At 43.0% G+C, this 24,125-nt stretch overlaps 1 protein-coding gene across 1 annotated transcript in view; it reads left to right on the top strand.

The window, feature by feature from the left end:
* The window catches only part of VPS53 (VPS53 subunit of GARP complex), a 93,795-nt gene that overhangs the window by 39,562 nt on the left and 30,108 nt on the right, over positions 1–24,125 (top strand). Inside the window, exons 8-16 of the mRNA XM_050928781.1 lie at positions 1,064–1,142; positions 5,334–5,477; positions 6,152–6,294; positions 7,028–7,169; positions 10,257–10,358; positions 14,330–14,424; positions 19,562–19,804; positions 21,531–21,678; positions 22,774–22,856. Coding sequence (XP_050784738.1) covers positions 1,064–1,142; positions 5,334–5,477; positions 6,152–6,294; positions 7,028–7,169; positions 10,257–10,358; positions 14,330–14,424; positions 19,562–19,804; positions 21,531–21,678; positions 22,774–22,856 — 1,179 coding nt within the window. The remainder of the gene's footprint in view (positions 1–1,063; positions 1,143–5,333; positions 5,478–6,151; positions 6,295–7,027; positions 7,170–10,256; positions 10,359–14,329; positions 14,425–19,561; positions 19,805–21,530; positions 21,679–22,773; positions 22,857–24,125) is intronic.

The following is a 24,125-nucleotide window of genomic DNA, read 5'->3' as shown; positions in this document are numbered from 1 at the left end:
ATTAAAGAAGCAAATCCTTCTTCTATATGGTTGGAGGGTCGTTTTAAACAATCCAAATCCACCCTCAATAAACATTAAAAAAAAAAAAATCCCAACCACTCTTGCTACCATATCTGTCTATAGAAAAATCCACAGTTTTTTATAATCAGTTTTAGTCCTTAAAGCAGTTCCAGTACAGTAAAAAGTGATGGAAGGTTTCAAGGGTTGCCAGGGGACTTAAGTGCTTAACTATTTACTTTGGCACATTCCAGAATGTGTAGGCATTTCCATTTCTATAGAAGAATCAATTAAGCCCTGTCAACTTTTATTTCTGGAAGTTAGAAGCTTTGTTCTCTCAGCTAAGTCAATCAAAAGATGGATCTTGTATATGGCTCTTTAAAGAAAACAAAAGATTGAGTTGTTTAAACATTTCTACCCTCTTGATGTCCTAGCTCTTTCGTTCTCCTAAAGAAATAAAGGACTTATTATGTGTGACCGCAGACAAATGATACTCGAATGGAGGTATTTAACAATAGGTCAGTCCACCTGGGAGCTGTGAATAATTCCACTCTGGAAATGGAGGTTTTGTGAAGGCTTTTATACATTAAAAATACACTTTTAATTAAAATATCAATGATGCACATAAAGGTTTAGAGGCCTAGGTTGTCTGCCTATGTAAACTGGTATAGTTCTACTGGAGTTAAAAGAACTATTTTGATTTATACCAGCTGAGAAACTGATGCAGAATGACAGCACTAATTTATAAGAGGAGGATTAAAATCAAGGATTTCTTCCATTAGAACTTAATAAACATTGTCACAGCATTAACTTGTTAGCCAGATGTACTTAGTGCCAGTGGGGCGCCCCCCCCACCCCAAAAAGGGGAAGAAATCCCACCTGATCCTGTTTTGATGAAATAGCCTACATAATGTGGATATTACTTTAATCTATGCTACGTTTTTATGTATTTTCATGTAGCTGCTTGGGTTGAAGAGCATATTTTAGCAACATTTGTAGATTTCAAACACAAAACAGCTAGTTGTAATTCTGGGAACAAAGTAATTGCTTGTTCTTTCTCTGGCAGGGTAAAGGCTGCCCAAAATGAGTTAGGACAACAAATCTTGGCAGATTTTGAAGAAGCTTTTCCTTCCCAGGGCACAAAGGTATTGTGGCTTTTTTCTCCCTCAAATGAACAGTCTGTTGTTCAAATGTCAAGCATACTCATCTTGGGCTTTTATTTACTATTTGATCTATGTGTGACTTCTTTTGTTTTAGGAGATATTTTAGAAAGAAACCGTCTCCTGAGTGGTAGTGTAATGCGTGTAATTTTTCTTAACTGTTTTCCATCAAGTAAATATATGTAAATAGGATGACATTCAATAAAGACAAATGCAAAGTATTCCACTTAGGAAGGAACAATCAGTTGCACACATACAAAACTGGAAATGACTGCCTAGGAAGGAGTACTGTGGAAAAAGATCTGGGAGTTATAGTGGATCACAAGCTAAATATGAGTCAACAGTGTAACACTGTTGCAAAAAAAACCAAAATATCATTCTGGTATGTTTTAAGCAGGAGTGTTGTAACAAGACACAAGAAGTAATTCTTCTGCTCTGCTCTGCGGTGATTAGGCCTCAACAGGAGTATTGTGTCCAGTTCTGGGCACCACATTTCAGGAAAGATGTGGACAAATTGGAGAGAGTCCAGAGAAGAGCAACAAAAATGATTAAAGGTCTAGAAAACATGACCTGTGAGGGAAGATTGAAAAAATTGGGTTTGTTTAATCTGGACAAGAGAAGACTGACGGGACATAACAGTTTTCAAGTACATAAAAAGTTGTTACAAGGAGGAGGGAGAAAATTTTTTCTCATTAATTTCTGAGGATAGGACAAGAAGCAATGGGCTTAAATTTCAGCAAGGGAGGTTTAGGTTAGACATTAGGGAAAACTTCCTAACTGTCAGGGCAGTTAAGCACTGGAATAAACTGATTTGGGAGGCTGTGGAATCTCCATCATTGGAGATTTTTAAGAGCAGATTAGACACACACCTGTCAGGAATGGTCTAGATAATACTTAGTCCTGCCTTGAGTGCAGAGGGCAGAACTAAATGACCTCTTGAGTTCCCTTCCAGTCCTACAATTGTATGAATATGTTCTGTATCAGGCTTTGGGGTTGCAAGAGCAGGCCCTTATCTTTTACTGTTTATCTTGTTGGTTCACTTTTTGCATTTGTCCCTTCAAGTTCTGTTCTATGTGAGAGACGTGGCATTGAGTTTATCTCATAGTATTTTAGATCTGTACTAGGTAGTTGTGAGACTGCAATCAATTTCATCTGGCATCTACAGGATCCTTATTGCAGAATAAAACTAAAGTGTGCTTGGGTGAATCAGAAGCATATTGAAGTGAGCAGGGGACAGAGCTTGGATCCTGGATTTTCTGAACTGGAATTGTGGTTCAGCCACTGACTCAAGTCACTTAATTTTACTGCTTCAGTTACATCATCTGTTTTAATGGGTTTAATTTTACCTCCCTCACAGTTGTGATGTTGGGATTAATTAGCACTTGAAAACATTAACTGTTAATATTTGTTTTTCTTTTTAAATAGCCCTAGATACTCATTCAATATTCCTGTACCTCACCTTGTGACCACAAATAATAATGTTTTAGAAACTTAGCAAAACAGCACTGGAAGGGACCTTCTGGGTCATCAAGCCCAGTCCCCTGCTATTGCTGACAACCCAATATCATCCTGTTCATAAATTTATCAAGATCCAGATTTATCAAAACTAGTTAGACTGTTTGCCCTCGCTACCCCTAGTGGAAAGTTTGGTTGGGTAAGTTCTCGTGCTGTTTGGATAGTGTAGAGGCTGCTGAACGCATTACACGCCTCTATGATATTCTACCTGAGCCAAATCTGGCGCTTTATGGGCTCAGGTGCCTCTGAGGGGCAGGTGCCTATTGACAACATCTAGACACAGTGCTTTAGTTTTTCTGGCACTCTTTTTTCCATCCTGCTTTTGTTGGGTCAGAGTCCCAGTGGATTCCCACAGGGAACTTGGTAGGCACTTGGAGCAGATGACCATACTGCTTCAGAGAGCATTGGGTGACCATTTGAGAGAGTGGAACCTGTTCAGTTAGAAAATGGATCCTTTCATCCAACTTGAATTCATACTATTTGATATCTTTGATCATTTGGAGAGGCTTCATCTGGATGGTGTCCGATTGGAAGGCTGCCTAGGAAAACATTTTTCATGGTTAGAAACGTTCTTCTGATTTCCAGATTACATTTATTCATGACCAATGTACACCCCTTTCTTCTTGTACTAACGTTCTTTAGTTTAAATAGCTGTTTACCCTCATGATGTGTTTATAGAGAGCAAGTTCTTGTGCTTGATCCCAGCTTTTAATAATTCTAGGGGGCACCCAGCGGATTGGCTCTGCATGGCTCTCCTGCCATACTCTCTACTGAGCTTACCCAGCAGCCACCAAAAATCTTGTTTACAAAAGACAATACTACCGAGAAAAGTTAATCCCAAGGGGAAGCTCTGACTCTCCAGACTTCATAGAGCAGAGTGGCCGGCTGCAGTTGACATTTCTTTCTCTAATTCAGCAGTCTGCCCCATGAGCTCTACCTGCTGCTGGAAGTGTGCATATATATGGATTGTAAAAGTTAACCAGGCCTCTCTGCCCCATTGCCAGTCCCTGGAGCAGCATAAAAATGAAAACACCACTATGCTGCAATGAGCCGGTATGTTCGTGCATACTAAGAAGCAGAAGTCCAGCAATAATCTTGAATTACTGTTTACTCAGTGGAGAATTTGGATTCCTTGCACGGGAGGAGCTAACTCTGTCTTCCAAAGTACCCCCACAGCTCCTTGACCATGTACCTAATAAATCATTTGCCTTGTCTCTTCAAGGAACTAACAGGCAAAGAGACCTGCAGTTTCATTGCCTAGGGACGTGACCCATGAATACAACAGAGTCTCATCAGTTTCATGGTTTACTTTTAATATCTTAAATGAGCACCTGAAGGTGCAGTTAATGTCCTAAGTTTTTACCTTCTCCGGAGGCCTGGGCTCAAATCTGGCTTATTTGTCAGAAACAAAATGAGTCTTGTAGTGAGAGGGTTAGTCCACATCAAAGATCATAGCAGTAGCAGCTCCTGGCTAGGAGCAGTTAGTGTGTTGCAGGTCGGTACTGAATTGTGCTGTAAAGGAAACTTGCAAAGTGGCAGCCTCCCAGTCTCTGGCTTCTGACCATTGTTGTCACTATTGCTTTAAAGAGCTCTTATTTTTAATTTAAAAATTCACTTCCAGGATCAGATCCTCAGCTGGAGTCAGCTGTTATAGCTCCATTGAGACCAGCAGAGCTGCACTGTTTTACAGATCTAGGCCCCAGTTTTTATAAAAGGTAACAACATTGGGACCAGCACTCTCTCTTGGCTCTGTACAGCACCTCCCACAGTGGGCCAGGACTAGCCTGCTCGGCCCTGTGGGGATGCAAAAGATTGTGATAATACATGTAACAATTCTTAGACGTGGCTTACTTCTTCTTGCTTATCCCTCCGGCAAAGCCTAGAGTTCTCTGTGACTAAAGCATCTTACATGCAGATGGGCCTCAAAACACTTTAGAAATGTTACTAAGCCCTTGTACAAATACAGGGATCGCTTTGCCCACCACTGCACTGGTAGAACGCAGCAAATGTTTAGGAACAGGGATTGCACAATGTCAACCTTACTTCAAGCTCATTGAAATCAATGGAGAGGCTTTGGAAGAGCTCCTGAACGAAGAGTAACTGTATCCACTTGAAACTCCCCTGAGGCGTGGGATTTTACTGAAGATGCTTCTAAGCAACTGTGATGTTTGTGGTCTTTTGCAGTAAAGCTGTGGTATGTGCCAATATTGACCAGCAATCAAATAACTTTCTCAGTGTTGAAGTGTTGCTCAACTCCTGTCTGCTTTTTATTTTTATTTTATATTTTGGCCCTCTGTGTGGGTGGGAACACGTTTGCATGTCCCAGGATTGCTTTGTTAGCCCTCCTCCTTCATAGAATTATTCTGTGTGTTTAGTGAAGGGCTTAACAAAAATGATGTGCTGAGCTGGCTGGCTTTCCAGCAGGCAGCAATCAGGTTGTCAAGCCACAGGGTACCTTTTGCTGAGAGATGTTTCATTGTTCATCCATCATAACCCAGATACCTGAGCGTCAATAAGCGGGGGCAGCAGCAGCAGTGGTGGGAAGAGGGAACTAACAGTAGAGGACAAAAACAAGATGAAGCTACAAAAGCCAGTAAATTTTGCAATCTCTCCTGTAGGCTTTTTGGCTAGTAAATCTTTTCTTCTTGTTTATTTTGACAGAGGCCTGGTGGACCCAGCAACGTTCTCCGTGATGCATGTCTAGTTGCTAACGTATTAGATCCCAGAATCAAACAGGAAATCATCAAGAAATTTATTAAACAACACCTCTCGGAATACCTTGTACTTTTCCATGAAAACCAAGATGTAAGTGGAACACAGCATGCTGTGGTTGGATTTTACGTATTGCAAAAGAAACAGATTTTGCTTTGTTGGCAGCTACTAATTTCATACTTACCCAGCTTGATTTTGTAATGTTTGTTTCTGAACTAACTGTGTCAGAGATGAGTAATGACTTAATGATGTGCTATTGAGTGGATGATGATTTAGGAGATGTGGTCTTGTGCTGTACTTTTTCCTTCTACGCAGCTCTAGCAAGGATCCTGCAGGCAGCTGGTGGCCCAAGGGCCAGAGTTTGAAACCCACCTGAAAATGGGAATCCAGGAATTCCTAAACTCTAATCCCTCTGACTTCCTCAGGGGTTTCAAATTTCCCTTCTCTAAAATGGGAGTAATATGTACCTTGCTGGGAATAAATGAGAGAATGGTTGAGATTTTCAAAAGCACCTGAGTGATTTAAGAGCACAATTCCCATTGACATTCGTTCAGTAAGACTTGTGCTATTAAATCGCTTCGGCACGTCTGAAAATCCCTCCTGTATTTAAGCACTCTGAAGATGTGCTAAGTATTACTTTTGTTGTTCAATTCCATATGACTTCGTTTCTTAGCCCTGCTTCTTCTCTAAACCACTAGAATATACTTAGGCAACATGTCTAAATATTAGCAGCTGCAGGACTGTACAGTGTTCATCATCTCATTCAGGTCGCCTGGCTAGATAAAATTGACAGACGCTATGCGTGGATTAAACGTCAGCTGATGGACTATGAGGAAAAGTATGGGCGTATGTTCCCGCAGGAGTGGTGCATGACGGAGCGTATCGCCGTTGAGTTCTGCCATGTTACGAGGTGAGCACAGTGAATTTTGCTAAGGGTGCATACCGTAGCAATTGGTGTTTTTCGCTGAGTTGATGGCAGATCGATAAGATTTTAAAATGCTGCTGCTAAATGTCTTTGAAAGTCACAGGCAGTAACCATTCTACAAAGGAAAAAAAATGCTGTTTAGGTGATAATCCTGAAAGAGAATCATTTAATACACAGAAATACATTTAATACACAGATATTGATATAAAAGGAAAAACAATTTCCCTGCAGCAGAGCTGTAGATAAGTACCGTGGGTGGGAAGCCTGGGACTGCCATCTCACAGAGCTAGCTCCTTGAAAGCCAGTTCCCTCAGGAGACCGAAAAGTATGCCCCAGCCAAGGTCCCCAAAGCACTTGTCTCTGCTGCTGCTCTCTGACCCCAATTATAAGCACTGGTCTTGTCAAAGCTATGTTGCTGTAGGGTTTTCTAGCAAAGAACAGTACACTGGATGTAAGGGCTGATGTCCTGTTACGCACAAACCTCACAACAACTGTGGGTATGAATTCTGAAACCTAATCTGTATGGGAGATGAGTAGTTAAATGAGAGTGGCTTAGGAATTAACTTGAGTTTAGTGATGAGAGCTGGCTCGCTATAGGAACTGGACTGAGTTACGACCATAAGCTTCAAATTTTTTTTTTTTAGTATGTGCAGAAGTAATTGATAGTTCTCTTCAAGCAGGAAATCACATCCTTCATTTCCCTCCCTCTCCCTTTCAGGACAGAGCTTGCTAAGATCATGCGCACAAGAGCTAAAGAGATTGAGGTGAAATTGCTTTTGTTTGCCATTCAGAGAACGACCAACTTCGAAGGGCTGATGGCTAAACGCTTCTCGGGGTGCACTCTGGCTGACGGAACCGTGGTAAGGAAACTTCTAAAGAACAGCCCTACAGCCCCAGCTGTTACGGGAAGAAACTCCCATCCTCCGCTGTAACTGGGGCAGTGAGGTGCTGTAAAGGATATCTTTTGAAAGCTCTCCTCTGCTCCATAGAGCTTAGCCTAGATTGGAGAGCAGAGAGTTTGTGGTGGTGGTGGGATCCTGGGGCACAGAGGACCCTCTTCCTCCCCTACCTCTTGAGGTGAATGGTTATCCTACTTCAACTCTCCTATGCCTCTTTAATTAAATTACAGCTGAAGCCCCTTTGTTATGAAGAACCACCACATAGTTATGCCGCAGTGTATTCATCATGACATGAGTTTCTTGCACACTGATGCAACATCCTAACTGAACATTTCCCCCTCTTCTCAGTGCTCCTTTCCAATTACTGCCTGGGAAAGGTCCCATCCCACCTTAGCTGTGGGGTTTACTCTTATTTCCTGAGGAAAGCGGCTTGGGGAAAGGACCCTGGCAGCTTGTATGCTGCCTTGTCTCCTTTCAATGTTCCGAGCTCTGTCTGTTACCAGCATGTCCAGTAGCTTAGGGAGTGCTCCTGGGATTGTCACGCTGCTTTTTCTGCCTGGAATCTAAGCTGAGCAAGTGGAGTGCTAATCAAATGCTGCCTAGACAGCACAAATTCCAGATGTGGCTCAAAGACCGTAGATTTGAGGATCGCCGCTCTGCACTGTTCATCTGCAGAGGCCTGTCTGGACTCTTGTCTTTGAGGGAGCTGTGTAGGTGTAATGGATGATGGATTGAACCATTGCTCTTTGTTGTAATGCAGTGGATGGTGCCAGTTAAAGGAGGAATTCTTTAACACTGATTGATTGGAGAGTTCTTAACAATTTGATTTTCATTTTCCCAGAATATTTATCATCCAATGTGCTGTTAATTATCTGACTGCATTGGGTTGCTCTCATTATCCCTTCAGAAATGGGATGCACGGAAGCAATTATAATTGAAGAACAACTAAAGAGGAGAGAAGAGGGTTTGAAATAAGGAAAATTAATTTCTTTTCCTGGCAGCCTTTCTCCCACTTCTGATTCTATTTAGGGACCATGTAGCCCTGGATTGCTGTCATCTGAACTCTTTTTAAACATAAAACAAAGCATGTAATTATATACGGGTATATGGACAATACACAGTGGAGACGCGTGGCAGAGAGGAGCCGTAATGCAGGATTTGCTGCAGCAGCACTCTTCTCATGTCTGTAGTTAACTGTTGTGTCAGCAATTCTGTCATAAAGCCCCTGTTTAAAGAGGTTAGAACCAAGTCTTCCCAATGCAATTTGGGCAAGACTTGGCCAATGGAGTATGTGGGCCCCTTTTGAATGGTAGGAGTGTAACCAATAAAGCCCCATTCTGGCTTTGCATGCTTTGTAGTGTTTGTGTGCGTTACAAGGAGTTTGCAGAGGTTTCCTGTGTGAGGGGTGCGCAGATGGTGAGGCCCCACCTCACTTTCTACCAAGCCTACTGGAGACCAGTGAGCAGAACCCTTAGCTGGCAGTCCCTTTCCTTGGAGCTTTTGTGCCCTGAGTCGTAAACAAAAGATTCCAAATAAAACCAAGCAGACCAAGAACAGAACAATGCCGCCCAATTGCTGAAGCCCTCTCTAGCTTCTTAGCCTGTTGTGGGGGCAAAGGATACTTGAGCCAGCCATGGCATAGCCACTTGCTCTCTACCTTTCTGTGCCCACCCCTGTGGAAGTGTGAAAGGGAAAAGAGGATTTATGTGTGGTTTGGTTAAGAGACAGACCGAAAAACAGGCCAACCTTAACCCTAATAACGCGAGATTTGTGCAAGCGAGTGGAAAAGAACTGTGAGAGAGGTTGTAAAAATGGAATGCAGACTATAGCAGAAATTGTTGAGAGAAATAAGATGTCAAGAAGGAATACGTATAAACAGTATGCAGCTGTTGCTCATTATTGTCTGTAAAAAAGGTATAAATGTTGGCTCTAATTGTTTACCTAGGGAGAGACCTGCCTAGGTGGGGGAAACCCTGTGTCCTAGTGCACTCTCTCCCTCCATGCAATTGCTAGAGAATAAAGTGTGTCTGACTTGCTGCACCCAACCTTAAAATGAGAACTCTGTTTTTCTCCGACACCCCCATTACTTATGTGGCAGGCAGATCTCTGGGTTAACCCTTCATGCACTGGGGCTGGCTACCTTATCACACTCACATATCACCTGTGATTTGCCCCACAGCACAGTCTGTCTTGGCTGGCTAGGCCAGTTTGGAAACCTTGTGATTTGGAGTCTCACATGGGGGATGTTCTCCCCCATCTCTATATTTCCACCTAGGCCTGACCAAGAAGTGCCTTACAGTGCTGCCCTCCAATGGGAGCCACTTTGCTCCCCTTCCCCTAGCAGGCTCTTCGCCCTGTCTAGCCTCTTAATGCCTCCACAGCACCATTCGCTCGTCAGCCAGCAAAGACCAGTGCTGGCACTAGTTCAAACTCTACTTCTTCCCTCTTGAGTGTTTAGCACCAGTTCTGGGCTCTGCTTCTAATGCTTGATGGAGCAGCGAGCAGAGTTTGGAGCCCTGAACTGTGACCCGCTGATCACCCAGCTTGTTGGCTATTAAAGATCCCAGGGCTAATTTTGAGAGAGTAGGAATTTGTTGTGGTATCATTAGCCAGAATTTCCCATCCTGAGGTGTATTGGCAGAGTTGTTGCAGTTGAGCCCAGCACTGGAACAGAAGGGCATGCTGCATGTCAGGAGTGAGATGCATTGATAGAGCAGAGGAGGAGGATGGACGATGAGACTTTACTTCTCGCAGGAGGTCAGGATTGAGGTGCATTGCACGTAACACTTCGCCGTACTCTTCACTGTCAGTCTTTCACTTTTATTGAGCCTTGAGTTCACCTTTGCATTTGTACGAAGCAGACCCCTGGCTGATACTTGCTTTTGATGTTCTGTGGTCATCGCTGATCTGTAGGTTTATTCCCATAAGACAATCGGGCAGTGAGGGGAGACGCAGAAAGGGTTTAGGAAGGCAAAACGAGAATGCAGCAATGTGCTTGATATCCCAAAAGGAAACTCTCTCCCTTTACTGACTTTCTTTTTTTAACAGAAAAAGACAGAGCTGCCACCTCCCTCCACCAACCCATTTCTGGAAGATGAAACTGGGACAGAGACAGACGAAACTGTGATAGAGAAAGGTGATATAGACAGAGTAAGTCTTCCAAGTTCCTTATCTGCAGACAAGAGAGTCCCAGTTTCTGAGGCTCTCTGCAAGTTACTAAGCTTTTTTTCCAAATTTGTTTGAGAAGTTTTTTGTCATTGCCACATGCTTAGCATGATCTTGGTCCAACAAATACTTTGCAGTAATGGTCCCTCACTTGACACACCTCCCCATGTGACTTCAGGTCATAGGTGCTTACTTTATTGAAACAAACCGGTTTTACTCCTGCAAGGTAGGGAGAATGCACTGGGTTCTAGTCTACTTTGCATGTCGCCAACAAGGTCAGCAGCTGAAGCGTAACTGCAGAACCTTTACTGACAAGACACCAGAATACATTTGGGTTTTCAGATCCTAGATGATATTTGCTGTGCTGGCCATTTTGAGAAATGATATTTTGCTTTGTCAGCTGAGCACATTAAATCTAGAACCAGTGAATGAGAATAAATACGCGGAGCTCATTATGTATAACTTTTCACTTTCACTCCAAAAAATGAGTGGAGGGATTTTTATCTTGTTTGTTTTTTCTCCATTCCCTCCCCAGGGATGGGAAAGCGAAGCATTTATGTAACACTTTGCATCTTCAGCGCACTATACAAACAGTAAATGAATGTGCTGGAAGTGGTATTGTTTGTTTTTAATAAGCACAGATCTCAAGGCCAGCAAGCTGCTTTATTTTGCTCTGTACAGTTGACGATTGCAGAGCGTTAATTGTGAGCGGCTTGGGGCAGGGACCGTCTTTTTGTTCTGTGCTTGTTCTGGTCCTGCTCCATGACTGCGGATCACTGAAATGCAAATAATTTAATAATCATGATAAAGAAAGTCCTGAAGTAGATATATTTTAAAACAAGGATTCATTTCTCCCAGTGGGATATTACCTTGATGGCCTTGGCGATCAGGAATCTGGTTTGAGCCCCATCCTCCTGAGCTTGTAGAGGCAGGAAATGATATGGAGGCAGGATGTTGTGGGCTAGGGGAGGTGTGTCCTTTGGGAATGGCCCTTTTTACCAGTGGGAGGTGTGAGCATTGACTCGTTCCTGTCTACCCTATGCTGGCTAGGAGAAAGCCAGCCACGAAGAAAGGTGTTGGGGAGGGAGTAGAGTGTAGGAGAAACTGAGGGGATTCTCAGGGGCGCCAGAAGGCAGATGAAGGACTAAATGAACTGTAGAACCATCCCCTGTTTTTAATGAACAGCTGAATGTACTAACTTGTCAGAAGGCAATTCAGGTATTTCTGAGCAGGGAATTGTCTAGTTCCCAGCGTGCAAGGAAGTTGTTTCCTTCCTGGCATCAAGTCTGTGCCAGCCTGTCCTGCTATTCCGTGTAGTGCTGCTTGTGGGGGAGGGAGCCCCACTTTTGGCATTCCCCAGATTACTACCTTTGAAAATGGCACCGTGATTGGCTGGAGCTGTGAGTGCACTCAGCAAAGCCCTGCCCAGCTGTGGCACACCTGGGAAGGAGGTTTGCTCTTAGGCAGCACTTGGTGGCTAACGCTTGCATGTTATATATTTCTCTCGCCTTTGCTGGCAGGAGAGGAGCAGAAAAATGATAGGGTGAAGGTGGAGGGGGCTGGTAGGCAGAAAACCTCTAAGATATTTGTGCTGGTGACTGAGGACACGTGTAAGTGGAAGAGGGCTACTAGAGGGAGCAGAAGAGTGAGGGGAAAGAAATCCACCTTAAAAAGAAACCCTTCTGGTGATCCTAGCAGTTTTATTTAATCTGTTTACTTTGGAGAGTAATAAAAGGAAACTGGGCCAGCTGCAGACCTCCTTACTGTGACAACAGTAACCTTTTATTATTCCATCAAACTCCAGGAGGAAATAGCTTAAACATCTGCAGCTCTTGGACAGCATTCATGCACTCTGAAATACTGCTTCACTGCTACTGTTAGAAGATTTAATATTCTGTCTCTCTCAGCCATGCAGGATGATGCAAAGACAGAGAGAGAGACACACACACACACACACACACACACAACCTCTGCTTTAATCCAGCTCTTCCAGCCACAGGAACGGTAAACATCACTAGCCTGGTAAATCCCTGATTCCCTGCTGCACAAGGTGGTCCTGTCAGAGCTGCTAAGACCTCTGAGAACAGTGCTTTTTAGAAATGCCACCCATTGCTTTCTTCCTGAAGCTGAGGAATGTACACACCCAGCTGGAATGCACAGGCGCTGGCAAAGCACAGGGTCGGGGGATGCTGGGCAGTTGCTCTCTCCCAGAGTCGTAAAAGCTCGCATTCCCCAATGTTGTTGTTCATGAAAAGGTTAATGAAACCAGGTTCATGGAGTGTTCTGGCCTCCATAAATCATTGGTTCACGTAGGCTTTGCAGCCACACGTTATTACTCATTTTTGTGTGCGCTTGTCTTAATTATTTCTCTGAAATGCTGGCGTTTCCGGTCTCTGTGCACATTCCACAGGTGACCCAGAGCCTCCTTGTCTGTTGTTCAGGAAAGCACATGGGAAAGAGCTCTCTAGTTCCTTTTCTTAGGGCGAAAAGGCTTTTTCAAAGCGGAAAACTCAGCTCTTCATTGGCTGGGCATTGGACCCCAGTCTCTGGCAAGGGAGGTGAGAATTCTACCACTGAATCACCAATGCTTTCTTTGCAGGCTTTGAAATTGTCTGGTTGCTAAGAAATGGAGACAACAGAAGAAAGTGTCATTATCAACATTTTAAAATTCTAGATATAGTACAAATATTTGGAGCCTTTAAAGCCCCAATTCAGCATTGCCCTTAAGCATATGCGGAACTTTAAACACACGAACAGCCCCAGTGAGACATGCTTACACTCTTTGCTGAATCAGTGAATGAGCTGGGCTTTGGAAATGTAGATTCACAGAAAGGAGGAGGTGCCATGGTTGTGAGAGAGGCTCTGCACTTTAAAAATATTTTATGTAATAAAATCAGAATAAGAGAGATGATCCCAAATTGTGCATGTACTTAATGTTGCTTACTTCGCTTAGGAAGGAAAAATCAAATGCACAACTACAAAATGGGGAATAACTGGCTAGGTTGTAGTACTGCTGGAAAGGATCAGGAGATTATAGTGGATCATAAATTGAATACAAGTCAACATTGTGATGCACCCTACGATTCTAGGGTGTATTAACAGGAATGTTGTATGTGAGATGCGAAAGGTAATTGTCCTGCTCTACTCGACGTTGGTAAGGCCTCAGCTGGAGTACTGTGTCCGGTTCTGGGCGCCGCTACGTTTTAGGAAAGATGTGGACAAATTGGCAAGAGTCCAAAGGAGAGCAGCAAAAATGATAAAAGGTTAAGAGAACCTGACTGATAAGGAAAGGTTAGAAAAACTGGGCAAGTTTAGTCTTGAGGAAAGAAGAATGGGGGGGATGTGATAACAGTCTTCAGATATGTTAAGGGCTGCTATAAAGATGGTGGTGATCAATTGTTCTGTAAGTCCACTGAAGGTAGAACAGGAAGTAATGGGCTTAATCTGCAGCAAGGGAGATTTAGGTTGGATATTTGGAGAGGCTTACTAACTATAAGTTTAACTCTGGAATAGACTTCCAAGGGAGGTTATGGAATCCCTGTCATTGGAGGTTTTTAAGAACAGGTTGGGCAAACGCCCCTCAGGGACAGTCTAGGTTTATTTGGTCCTTCCTCAGTACAGAGGGCTGGATTTGGTGACGTCTTGATGTCTCTTCCAGCCCTACAATCTATGATTCTATGGACATCTTATGATGTGAAGGGTCCGAGCCAGGTTGCGTATGTTATTAGCAATACTTCATCTTTCAAAGCAAATAAACCAGGCAACTAAACACATAAGAATATTGCTAGATTGGGGCAAACAGTGACCCTCTATACATTGTTGGTTATCAGGCAATAGAGTTCTGGGTTATAATAAAGTTCTAAAGAACATAAGTCCTGCTGTGCTATTTCATTGCTGTTTTCTGTAGAAGTTTGATGGCAGGTTTGCAATCATTGCTCTAAATGGTTTCGTTGCAGCCCAAGAAGCCGAAGGCCCCAGACAACCCGTTTCATGGCATTGTTTCCAAGTGCTTTGAACCTCACCTCTATGTATATATTGAGTCCCAAGACAAGTGAGTAACAAGCATGCACTTTTTTTTTCTTATGTATTCTGACAAGAGTTTTCTCAAATTCTGCTTTGCTTGCTTTAGTCAGCAACAGTAGTGTGCCGCCACTCCATCTCTTAGAAAGGATGTGATGTACAGAGATGGGCCTCCCCAAAAAAGAAACTGCAGAGGGATTTTTGTATTTGGGGGACACACCACGCTAGAAAATTCACAATGAAAGGTGGCCAAAATAGGGCCCACCAAGTCCTGTAACGCAATCTGTTGCTTCCTTGCTGAGAGATGTGACTCTCAGAAACTACAAGTTCCAGCATGCACCATTTTGACAGTCTGGGCTGCCAAACCACATTGCAGATTCCATTAATTTCCGCACTCCTTGCTTCTTCATTTAAAAGGAGAGTGGCTCCCATTGGATATTTGTATTCGAATCAGAAACAGAATTTAGGCTTCTGGTAAGTTACTAGCGTGGCCTTGAATTGGGCAAAGTTTGAACACCCTTGAGGTGATTGGATCATGGTGTTATCTCTAGTCCCGTAGGCTTGGAGCAGTGATCCATGTTGGTTTCTTGGGAAGCAGACTTTTCTCACGCAATATGAGCAATGAAGACTCAGAGCATAGTCAACTGCACCTCCATGATAAATGCTTATCTTTCATCTCATATCCTACACCTGTAGTTTTGCTTATTAGTGTTTTGCAACTCACTTATCCTTGCTGTGCATGGGTTTACCCCTCTGTAAAATGGATGTAACAGCTACCTTACAGGGGTGTTCTGAGATTTGATGATTTGTATAAAGATCTTCCCATGAAGCATCCTATGAATGTACTAGCTATTATCAAATGTGTTTTCTTTCACTCCCAGCCCATCGCTTTGCTTAGTATCTGTGTCACCGTACAGTAGTAAAGCATCCATCATCATTTCTGACTTGCTGCAGAATATTTAGAGATCCTTTGAATGGAAGATGTTCTAGCGTAGGGGCTCTCAAACTTTTCCGTAGGCTTGACCACATCTTCATAGGCAGTCTCCTGTGCACCTCCCCTCCCGCTGGTGACCAAATAACGTCCCTGTGACAACTGCAGTGACTGATTACAGGGAAAAGTGATAATGGGAAAGTATTTAAAATAGTTTAACTTCTTTTAATATAACTTAAGGGCTGGGGGAGCAGAGGAGGACTCACCATCATGTGACCAGCCAGCTCCCTGAGGGCTACCAGAAGAGAGAGACATGAATGGATTAAAAAAAACCCAAGGAGTCCTTGTGGCACCTTAGAGACTAACAAATTTATTTGGGCATAAGCTTTTGTGGGCTAGAACTCCACGTTAAACTAGATAGAGGCTCCTGGTGGTGATATAATTATTAATTAATATTCATATTATCATAGCCCTAGGAGCACCAGTCATGGATCGGAACCCTGCTGTGTCCCAGTTGCATTGAAATGCCAGGTAGCAATCCTGGGTCAGTTTTTTCCATGTCCCATAAACCTTTTATGCTTTAAAAAACAAGTGCAATAATCTTCCCTTCTGGGGCTGGATTCCACTCGCACAGCAGAACAAAGGGAAATGTATTTTTTTCCTCCCTGTCCGCAAGCTAAACACCAAAGTGTATGAACATTCCGCTCCTCTCCCTGCCCCCTTTGGCCGATTCAGTCCCCGTTTTCGGTAATCCTACCCCACCCTGCTCCTGCTCTCACAACATTTTTTTCCTCCTATTTTCTTCTGCGGTCCCCAACATGTTTTACATTAGCTTTATAGCTGCAGACAGCAGGGAGTTCAAAGAAAAACTGCCACATTAGCCAAAAAAAAAAAAAAGTTTGCTTTTTTGTACTATCTTTTCTCCTGAGATTGAACTTTTGAGGGATCTGTTTGATTGATATCTGCATAGGGGATGTGTCTCAGACAATTAATGGGGTATTTGGGCAGCAAATAGAAAGGATGGTGGAATAGAAGTGTTGTTTAGTGCTCCCTTAGTTCATGGCAGAACGTAGCTGGTTCCTTTTCTGCTGGAAAATTGTTTCCATACCAGTGTGAAGAAACATGGTGCCAACATCTGTAGCAGTTTTGCAGGAGATACCTGGAAGAAAGCCTTTAAAGACTAGTGGGTTCCCCCTCCCCCCCCCCCGCCAATATTGGTTACAATTTAAATATCAGGCATCGGATTGCACTTCAGTCTCTCTGGGATATAAGCGTCTGACTTCTATGCACAACTTCTTTGAGCGATATGAATAGATGTAATGTTGGAAATAAACAAAGCTATATTATAGCAGAGCAGTAGCTCTGTTAAAGTTGAGACCTGCTAACTGTTATCAACCAATATTTCTAAATCCCCATACACTCACATTGTCTTGAAAATCACTGTGCCTTATTGTAGTCCAGCAGAGGGTTAGTGTTCTGAATGTGGGGTCACTTGCGCAAGGAGTTCCAGAGGAATCCGATAGTGTGTTATACCCTACAATTGACCTGGACTACTTAATGTTATTTTCTCCTACTACCGAGGTGATGCATGTTATCTAGATTGAACAAATTGGCTTGTTAAACACAGTGTGTTCTTTATTGATATTGCTTCATTGCTTGATATCCAGCTCTTCTTCATGAAGATTGTGCATCCTCCCATTCGTCTAATGAAGAACAAAACACTGGCTATTAATTCTGTCTTTGCTTAGCTGACAGCTGTGTCGTGATAGCACTAACTAGGAACTTGTGTTAATTGCATACTGTCATAGATCTAGAAAAAGGTACTGACATTCTGAAGACCAGGCAAGAGAGCGAATCAAGAAAAGGGGGAGCGTGCAAATAGAAGGGTTTGAGTCCAATAGAAACAGAGTAAAATTCTGCACTTGAGTGATTTCATTGCAGTTTCTCTCTCTTATCCTGTTTTGGAAAATCTGCTCCTAACTAGTTTGCCATTGTTTGGAGAGGCTTCTCGTTTGCATATGGCAATAAAGATGTCCTGTCTGGAGCAGTCTCATCTCCAAAACCTGGATAGGAGAGATTCCTTTTCTGTCTCTGTCTTGCCTTGTTCATGCTTCAGCTCCTAATGGTAGGGAACAACTTTTCCCTATCTGGTGCTTCACGCTCCTGTGAGGCCAATATGTTGCTCCCGTGGTGCGTTGGCAGAAAAGTGCCTATTTGTTCACAGTCCAGCTGCCATGAGTTTGCCAACTCCCAAGCAACAGCTGCTGCAAAGAATTGTCACCATCTCCTGGCTCATCAAGGCCCAAAAGCACATCAGTCCCCAGGGCCGGCTCCAGTCACCAGCGGAGGAAGCACGTGCCTGGGGTGGCACATGCTAAGGGATGGCACTCCGGCCATTCTTGGGGCTGCACAGTCCAGGCGGCTCTTTTTTTTTTTTTTTTTGCGCTTGGGGTGGCAAAAATGCCGCTCCTGTCAGTCCTACGCTGAACAAGACCTCCAAAATGGCCTGGGGACCAGTGAGGGTGCTCTGCTGACCCTGCTGGCTCACAGCAGAGATTGTGCAGTCCATCAGAAAAGTGACAAAACAGTTATTTGGACTAACTTAAATGCTTTAGGTAGTTGTACTGCATTTGGGCCTGCAGCTACTGAAGTTAATGGGAAAACTTCATTGACATCAATAGAAGCAAAACTGAGCTTCTTGTTTACAATAACTTCCAAATGCAAATTGGATCAATGTCCACAATTAAAATTCCTTCAGCACAGGACTCTGCCCTCCACCCCAATCCATCCGTCCTCTCCAACTTGCTCACCTGGAAAAGCCTGAAGGAATGGACAGCTTTGCAATATGACCAGAAGACCAGCTCATTCAGTCAGTGTCTGATATATGAAGGGAGGAGAAGTGAATTCCAGAGTTGAGGATCCTTTACTGACATGGTGATCCGTGGTATTTGGCTACCTGACTTTTGCCTGTGCAGCTTAGTCTTAAAACAGGCATAGAACAATAGCATTGCTTTCCCAGCCATTTCAGACAACTGTAGTTGCAGCTACATGTGCTTGTATTGAGAAGGCTTTGTGGGCACTTTAATGATGTATCTCCCTCTTCTTATCAAGAGGAGTGCACCATGGGAGACACAGTCTGGCCAGAACCTAGGCCATAAAGAAGAATGGGAGAGTAAGGATCCAAACCACAACTCCCATGAAGAAGCATGGTGCCATTTTGAATGGAAATTTCAGTTTTCAGCAGAATTTTTTTGATGTTTTGCTGAAAACCCGATATTTTCTGTTTGCGGTGGGGTGGGAGTGCTATTTTTCAACCAGCTCTAATGAAATCTATCACACACAGACCAGCAAACCCATCCGTACTCTTAAGAACAGAACCTGGTAGGCTAACACTGATGTGCTGGTCCTGGAAAAGTGGAACCAAAGGGAACCACCTTTGATCAGAAGACTCATGTTGATTCTGTAGCACTTGCATCAGCCATCTGCCAAGCTGAAAAGCCTTTTCTCCCTAGTGGGGTAGGTAATGAGTGAACTTCATAGGGGCATATACATCCTATCCCCTGTAGTGATTACAATTAGCAAAGAGCGGATTAACTCTGATGTTCAACAACTCAAAGGAAGCAGCAAAGACTACCATGCTTGCATACAATAAGTAGTCTGTGATTAAAAAGAGCTTGAATAAAAAACACACTTTCACGTGTTAATAATAATTGTTGCTGTTAATAAAGATTCTTTAAAGGATTTATGTGTTTTCTGCACAACCAGTGGAAATCATGAAACAACAAATGGCACCAATGCTGTACCATTTTGAGCTTGTCCCTTTAAACGGCATGTTCCACATGGCCTGATTTGGAGGAGGCTGAGCTGTGCAATACGACCGTTACTTCAGCTGGTGCCAGGACTGAAACTTGAGCATAGGCTTTATGCACTTGCATTTAATGTGCTGAACCTGGTCATGGCAGGGTTTGTAATACTTTATATGTGACTGGAGGACCAATTGAAGCTGCCATTAAAATTCTGGGTACAAAAGGTCATTATTCTTCCACCCTGTTCTTTGTTGTTGAACAAGTTTTATGCTGAATGGGTGTGAGCAGGAGAGGTCTAAAGCATCAGGCTGCTAAGATTTGAATTCACTTAATTAGTATCATACGACAAGACATCTGGTTTTAAGCATATCTTTTTTTTTTTTTTTTTTTAACCACCGTATTAAAATCTCTCTTTCTTTTCCTTGCATTAGAAATCTTGGCGAGCTGATTGACAGATTTGTCGCCGATTTCAAAGCTCAAGGACCTCCCAAGCCAAATGTGGATGAAGGGGGAGCTGTCCTGCCCAGCTGTGCTGACCTCTTTGTCTATTACAAGAAGTGCATGGTGCAGTGTTCGCAGCTTAGCACTGGCGAACCCATGATAGCATTGACCACCATATTTCAGAAGTACCTCCGGGAATATGCCTGGAAAATTCTCTCTGGAAACCTGCCCAAGTAAGTTTTTAGTTTCTCAAATGCTAGGCCACAGTCTGGGGATACCGTGTGGGAAGAGATGTGTTGTAATGATAACTGGTTAATAAATCAACACTTGTGAATGCCAACATTGCACTTTCAAAGGAAGTGCGTAGCTGTGGTATGACTCCCTTACGTAAATCCAAAGTACTATTACGTTGCATTGAGAGACAGCAGGAGGGATAAACAGAAGAGCTATTGCTGGGATTTTCAGGAGAGTCTCTGGGAGCTAGGACCCTCTCCCATTGTAATTCAGCGGGAGTCGGATACTGTGCCAAGACCAATAAACACTTGAGATCTGACTTCCAGAACTGCTTGTGCACAGCTACCCCAGTGGCCGATTCAGGCCCCAGTTCTCCATTGCCCTACACCTCGTGTCACATGCAAAGTGAGTGTGAAACTACCAGATAGGAAGAGTAGCATTGTACACCCACTTTACACAGTGAGAATATCAACACAAAGAGGCCAAGATGTAAGGCAGTGAAGAGTGAGGCCCTTTCACATTGGGTGGTTGTATATGCAAAAGGCCTGACATACTCATCTGTGCTAATCACACATGCAAATTAGAAGCAAAGTTGTACAAGCACAGTTTTGAAAATTAGGACAATGAAGTTGATACTGATGGGATTCATATAATAACTGGTAATACAGGTAATTTCTTCTTAGGGTTCTGAAGTGTCTTGATTGGAACTATTTTAGGGGTATGTGTGTGTGTACACAAACACATAATTAATTGATCTGAGCTCTGTTAAACAGGTGTCAATCCAGTGAAGTCATGGATTTACACTAATATAAATAAGAGTGAAAATTTTCCCAGTGAATTCACTGGGAAATTGTCAATGTTAGTTACAGATAATGTACACACACGGCTATTTGGTATGTCCAGGCTGTCTCCCTTTCTAAATCTGGGAGCAGCAGAGTGAATTTCTGAAACCAGCTAAAATGTTTTACATATGGTAGTGGGGTTACGTTTAGAAAAATGGAAAGATGAATTTAACGTGTGTTCTCCAGCAGATCTCAGTTGCATTCTTTGAACATATGACTTTTTGTGTTCTATTTCTTCTGTCCAAGATAAATATCACTGTCCTATTTTTTTAAAAAAAGGATTTGTATTATAGAGAGTTGAAATAGGCAGGGAATTTCCTGACTCCCAACTGTTCTGATCCTTTGATTAACTGCTGTGTATCAACAAATCAGTAGAAAATACAGGAGATAATCTCTGTATGCTGTTATTTACTGTCCTTTTAGCTACCACAGTATTTGAAATGACTGCTAAACTCTGAGATATATGTTGAAATCTATTTAGTTATCAGATAATAAATAGCTTATTACCATGTTGCATAATAGCTATTGAGATCTTCCTATAGCCATTAAGTGGAGTATCGGAGCAGTTGACAACCAAGGCAGGGTTAGCCATGAAATGTGTATTAAATATTGTTAAGGTCTGATACACTGGAATGGGCTGGATTTTCCATCACTTGAGGTCACTAAATAAAAACTGATCTTTCTATAAGATTTGCTATAACTGAAACAGAAGGGATGGGCTTGGTGTCGATTTTATTGGGTGACATTCTTTGGCCTGTTTTATGCAGGTCAGACTTGTTTCTCCTGGCCTTTAAATCTATAAATAGTGCATTTGGTGATGTGTGTACGTGTACTAGAAAGCACAGTTGATGGTTGAGCCTCGCCATTTTTGTCTTTCCTGCAGAACAACAAGCAGCAGTGGCGGACTGACCATCACCAGCCTGCTGAAAGAAAAGGAGGGCTCGGAAGTGGCTAAGTTTACTGTAGAAGAACTCTGTCTCATCTGTAGCATCCTGAGCACGGCAGAGTACTGCTTGGCAACAACCCAACAGGTGAACTTCCCTCTGCAACACCTGTAATATTGTATCCTGTCCACCACATGATTATGCCATGGCAAATCAGGCAATGAAGTGCTGCTGCTTGGTCCTCAGCTGTACTAAGTAATAGCTTGTAATATTTAATTTTAAAATTAAAGGTTGCTACTCATCTAATTAAAAAAGTCAGGTTCTTTGCTGAAATTGACATAGTAATTTCTGCTGTGCATAATGCTGGGTTAATTATGGAACTAGAACATTAATTAAAACCATATTTCAGAGACAAGAGATTGTTGATTTTGCTGCCCTCACTGAATCAGAACAGTTTTGTAACTTAAACCCTAACTGGTGTCTCACTTTTGGGTAGCATTCTTTCATACTTGATACATAAACTGCTTTAATCCAATAGAGGAAGAATCATCAAAATCCCTTCTCCATTATCCTTCAAGGCCTAACTTAATATAGGACCAGGAATGTGGTTAATCACTTCACTGAGTGGCAGGGCACAGTGAAAAGAGGGGACACAAATGTTTCCCGCAGGCTGCTCCACCATTGCGGTTAACTCTACATTTAACATGCTCTCAGAATGTCTTAGCTTAGTGGATGCCCTGTGTTAGCCACCGTCTTGGCCAATCCACTGAGGGTTCAACCAGGGACCGCCAAAGTTAAAAGCATGAGCTGCTACTGCTTTAACTAAAGAACCAAGGCGCTCTAGCTGCAGCTGTAATAGACTTGTAGCCTCTGCACATCTGGTGCAAATGGGGACCTGTAACGCACATTAATTAGTGGGTTACACACCTGGTTTAGGTGAGGTAGTGCCCTAGTACATTGTCATGTTAGATTTGTGTGTGGTACTGGGCCAGAAACTCTGCTTTTACAGCCTTGAAAGTTAACTGCTTCAAGGACACACCACCATTGTGTCTAGAGCTTCTGACAGACAGGAAATCTCTATTCCGGATACTGTTACCCACTAAGCAAATCTCAGACAGGTTGCAGTAGTCTAGGACCATTTCCTGATTTAACAAGCTGGCTTTTGCAGGAGTTTAAGCAGCTAAGTTATCAATTTAGGTAGAAATCTGATGTCTGTCTGTTACTCATTTTGTCCCCTGACAGCTTGAAGAAAAACTCAAAGAAAAAGTGGACGCAAGTCTCATGGAACGAATCAACCTGACAGGAGAGATGGATACATTCAGCATGTATGTCCAGCAGAGTGTTTTTCCATAATGCTGGCAAATGTCATACTAATCTGTTCAATGATGTAGGCCAGGGCAGTACTAGCAGAACGGCTGGTAGATGTAGAATATAAAATGGTAATGCCGTGATGCTTAAGTTGAGAAGTAGGCGTTTCCCAGGTGAAAAAGCCATCTCTCTCCTGGCCAGCCCAAGAACATGAGTGGTATTGACCATTGATGTAACTGTTCCCCATCATTATGGCCAAAGGAACAAAAAGACAGAGTGGAAAGGAAATAGTGAGTTCCCATCTGGAATAATATTTGCATTTTGTCAGCTGCCCGAGATTGCTGTTACATTTCAAGAAGGAAGCTGTCCTGGTACATTCTCCTTCCTACAGTAATTTCCCAGTTTTAATCAGCAGTATTTTCATTATTATCAAACTCCATTTCATGTGTCATAAAATGATCGGCCCCAGATGCAAGATCCTGGCATTTAAGGAACGTAATTGGGGGGGAAATTGTGATCGTGTATTAAAATAATGTTTATCCCATGTTAATAATGGATCATCAGTGGCAGCTTCCATCAGAGGACCTCAAAGTTCTCTCCAACCATCTAGCCTATGAGGGAAGTAGTCTTCTTATCCCCCATCTTTCTTTCAGGTGAGGAACCCAAGCCACAGAGTGATTGATTGGCTGGCCCAGGGTCACACAGACAGTCCCTGGCAAAGCTGGGAACAGAACTCAGATATCCTGACTCACTGATCTGTCGCAGAACCACTGTTCCTTGAAATCCTAATTGAACAAGGGTTTAATCAAATTGTACACTCTTACTGATGCTTCTCGCCAGTCCTGGAGCTAAGATTTAGTAAAGATAACATGCCCGTGTTGTTCTGCTGCTACCAGCAAGGCTTCTTTTAGAAGCTTTTTCCTGTCTGGCTCCAGCTAAGACAATTCCTCCTCTCTTGCTGTAATGGGCAGGATGACAAACAAAATGCCCAAGCAGGATTTTCATACTCTGTAGGGCTCCTATTGCTTCTCCAGCCTGGTTTCCTTCTGATCTGAGGAAGCTCCCTTTCTCTGCACTCTCTCTCAAATCCTAACTAAGAAGAGCGAATCCCTGGCCTATGGCTGAGGTTGGAAAGACTTTCTGTGACTTGGTTGAAACGCCAAAGCAAATTATCCCGGAAGTGGGAATGTAATTTGCCATTCTGCCATGTAGTAGAATTCTCCTCATAAGGGCAGTGTGAGGGTGTGTGCTGCATTCAGCCGTGACCAGCTCTTACAAACCAGCTA

The sequence above is a fragment of the Gopherus flavomarginatus genome, chromosome 19 (genome assembly GCF_025201925.1).
Source record: "Gopherus flavomarginatus isolate rGopFla2 chromosome 19, rGopFla2.mat.asm, whole genome shotgun sequence".
Classification (NCBI taxonomy): Eukaryota; Metazoa; Chordata; order Testudines; family Testudinidae; genus Gopherus; species Gopherus flavomarginatus.
Note: the sequence above shows the minus strand (reverse complement) of the source record. Positions and strands in the feature narration are given on the sequence as shown.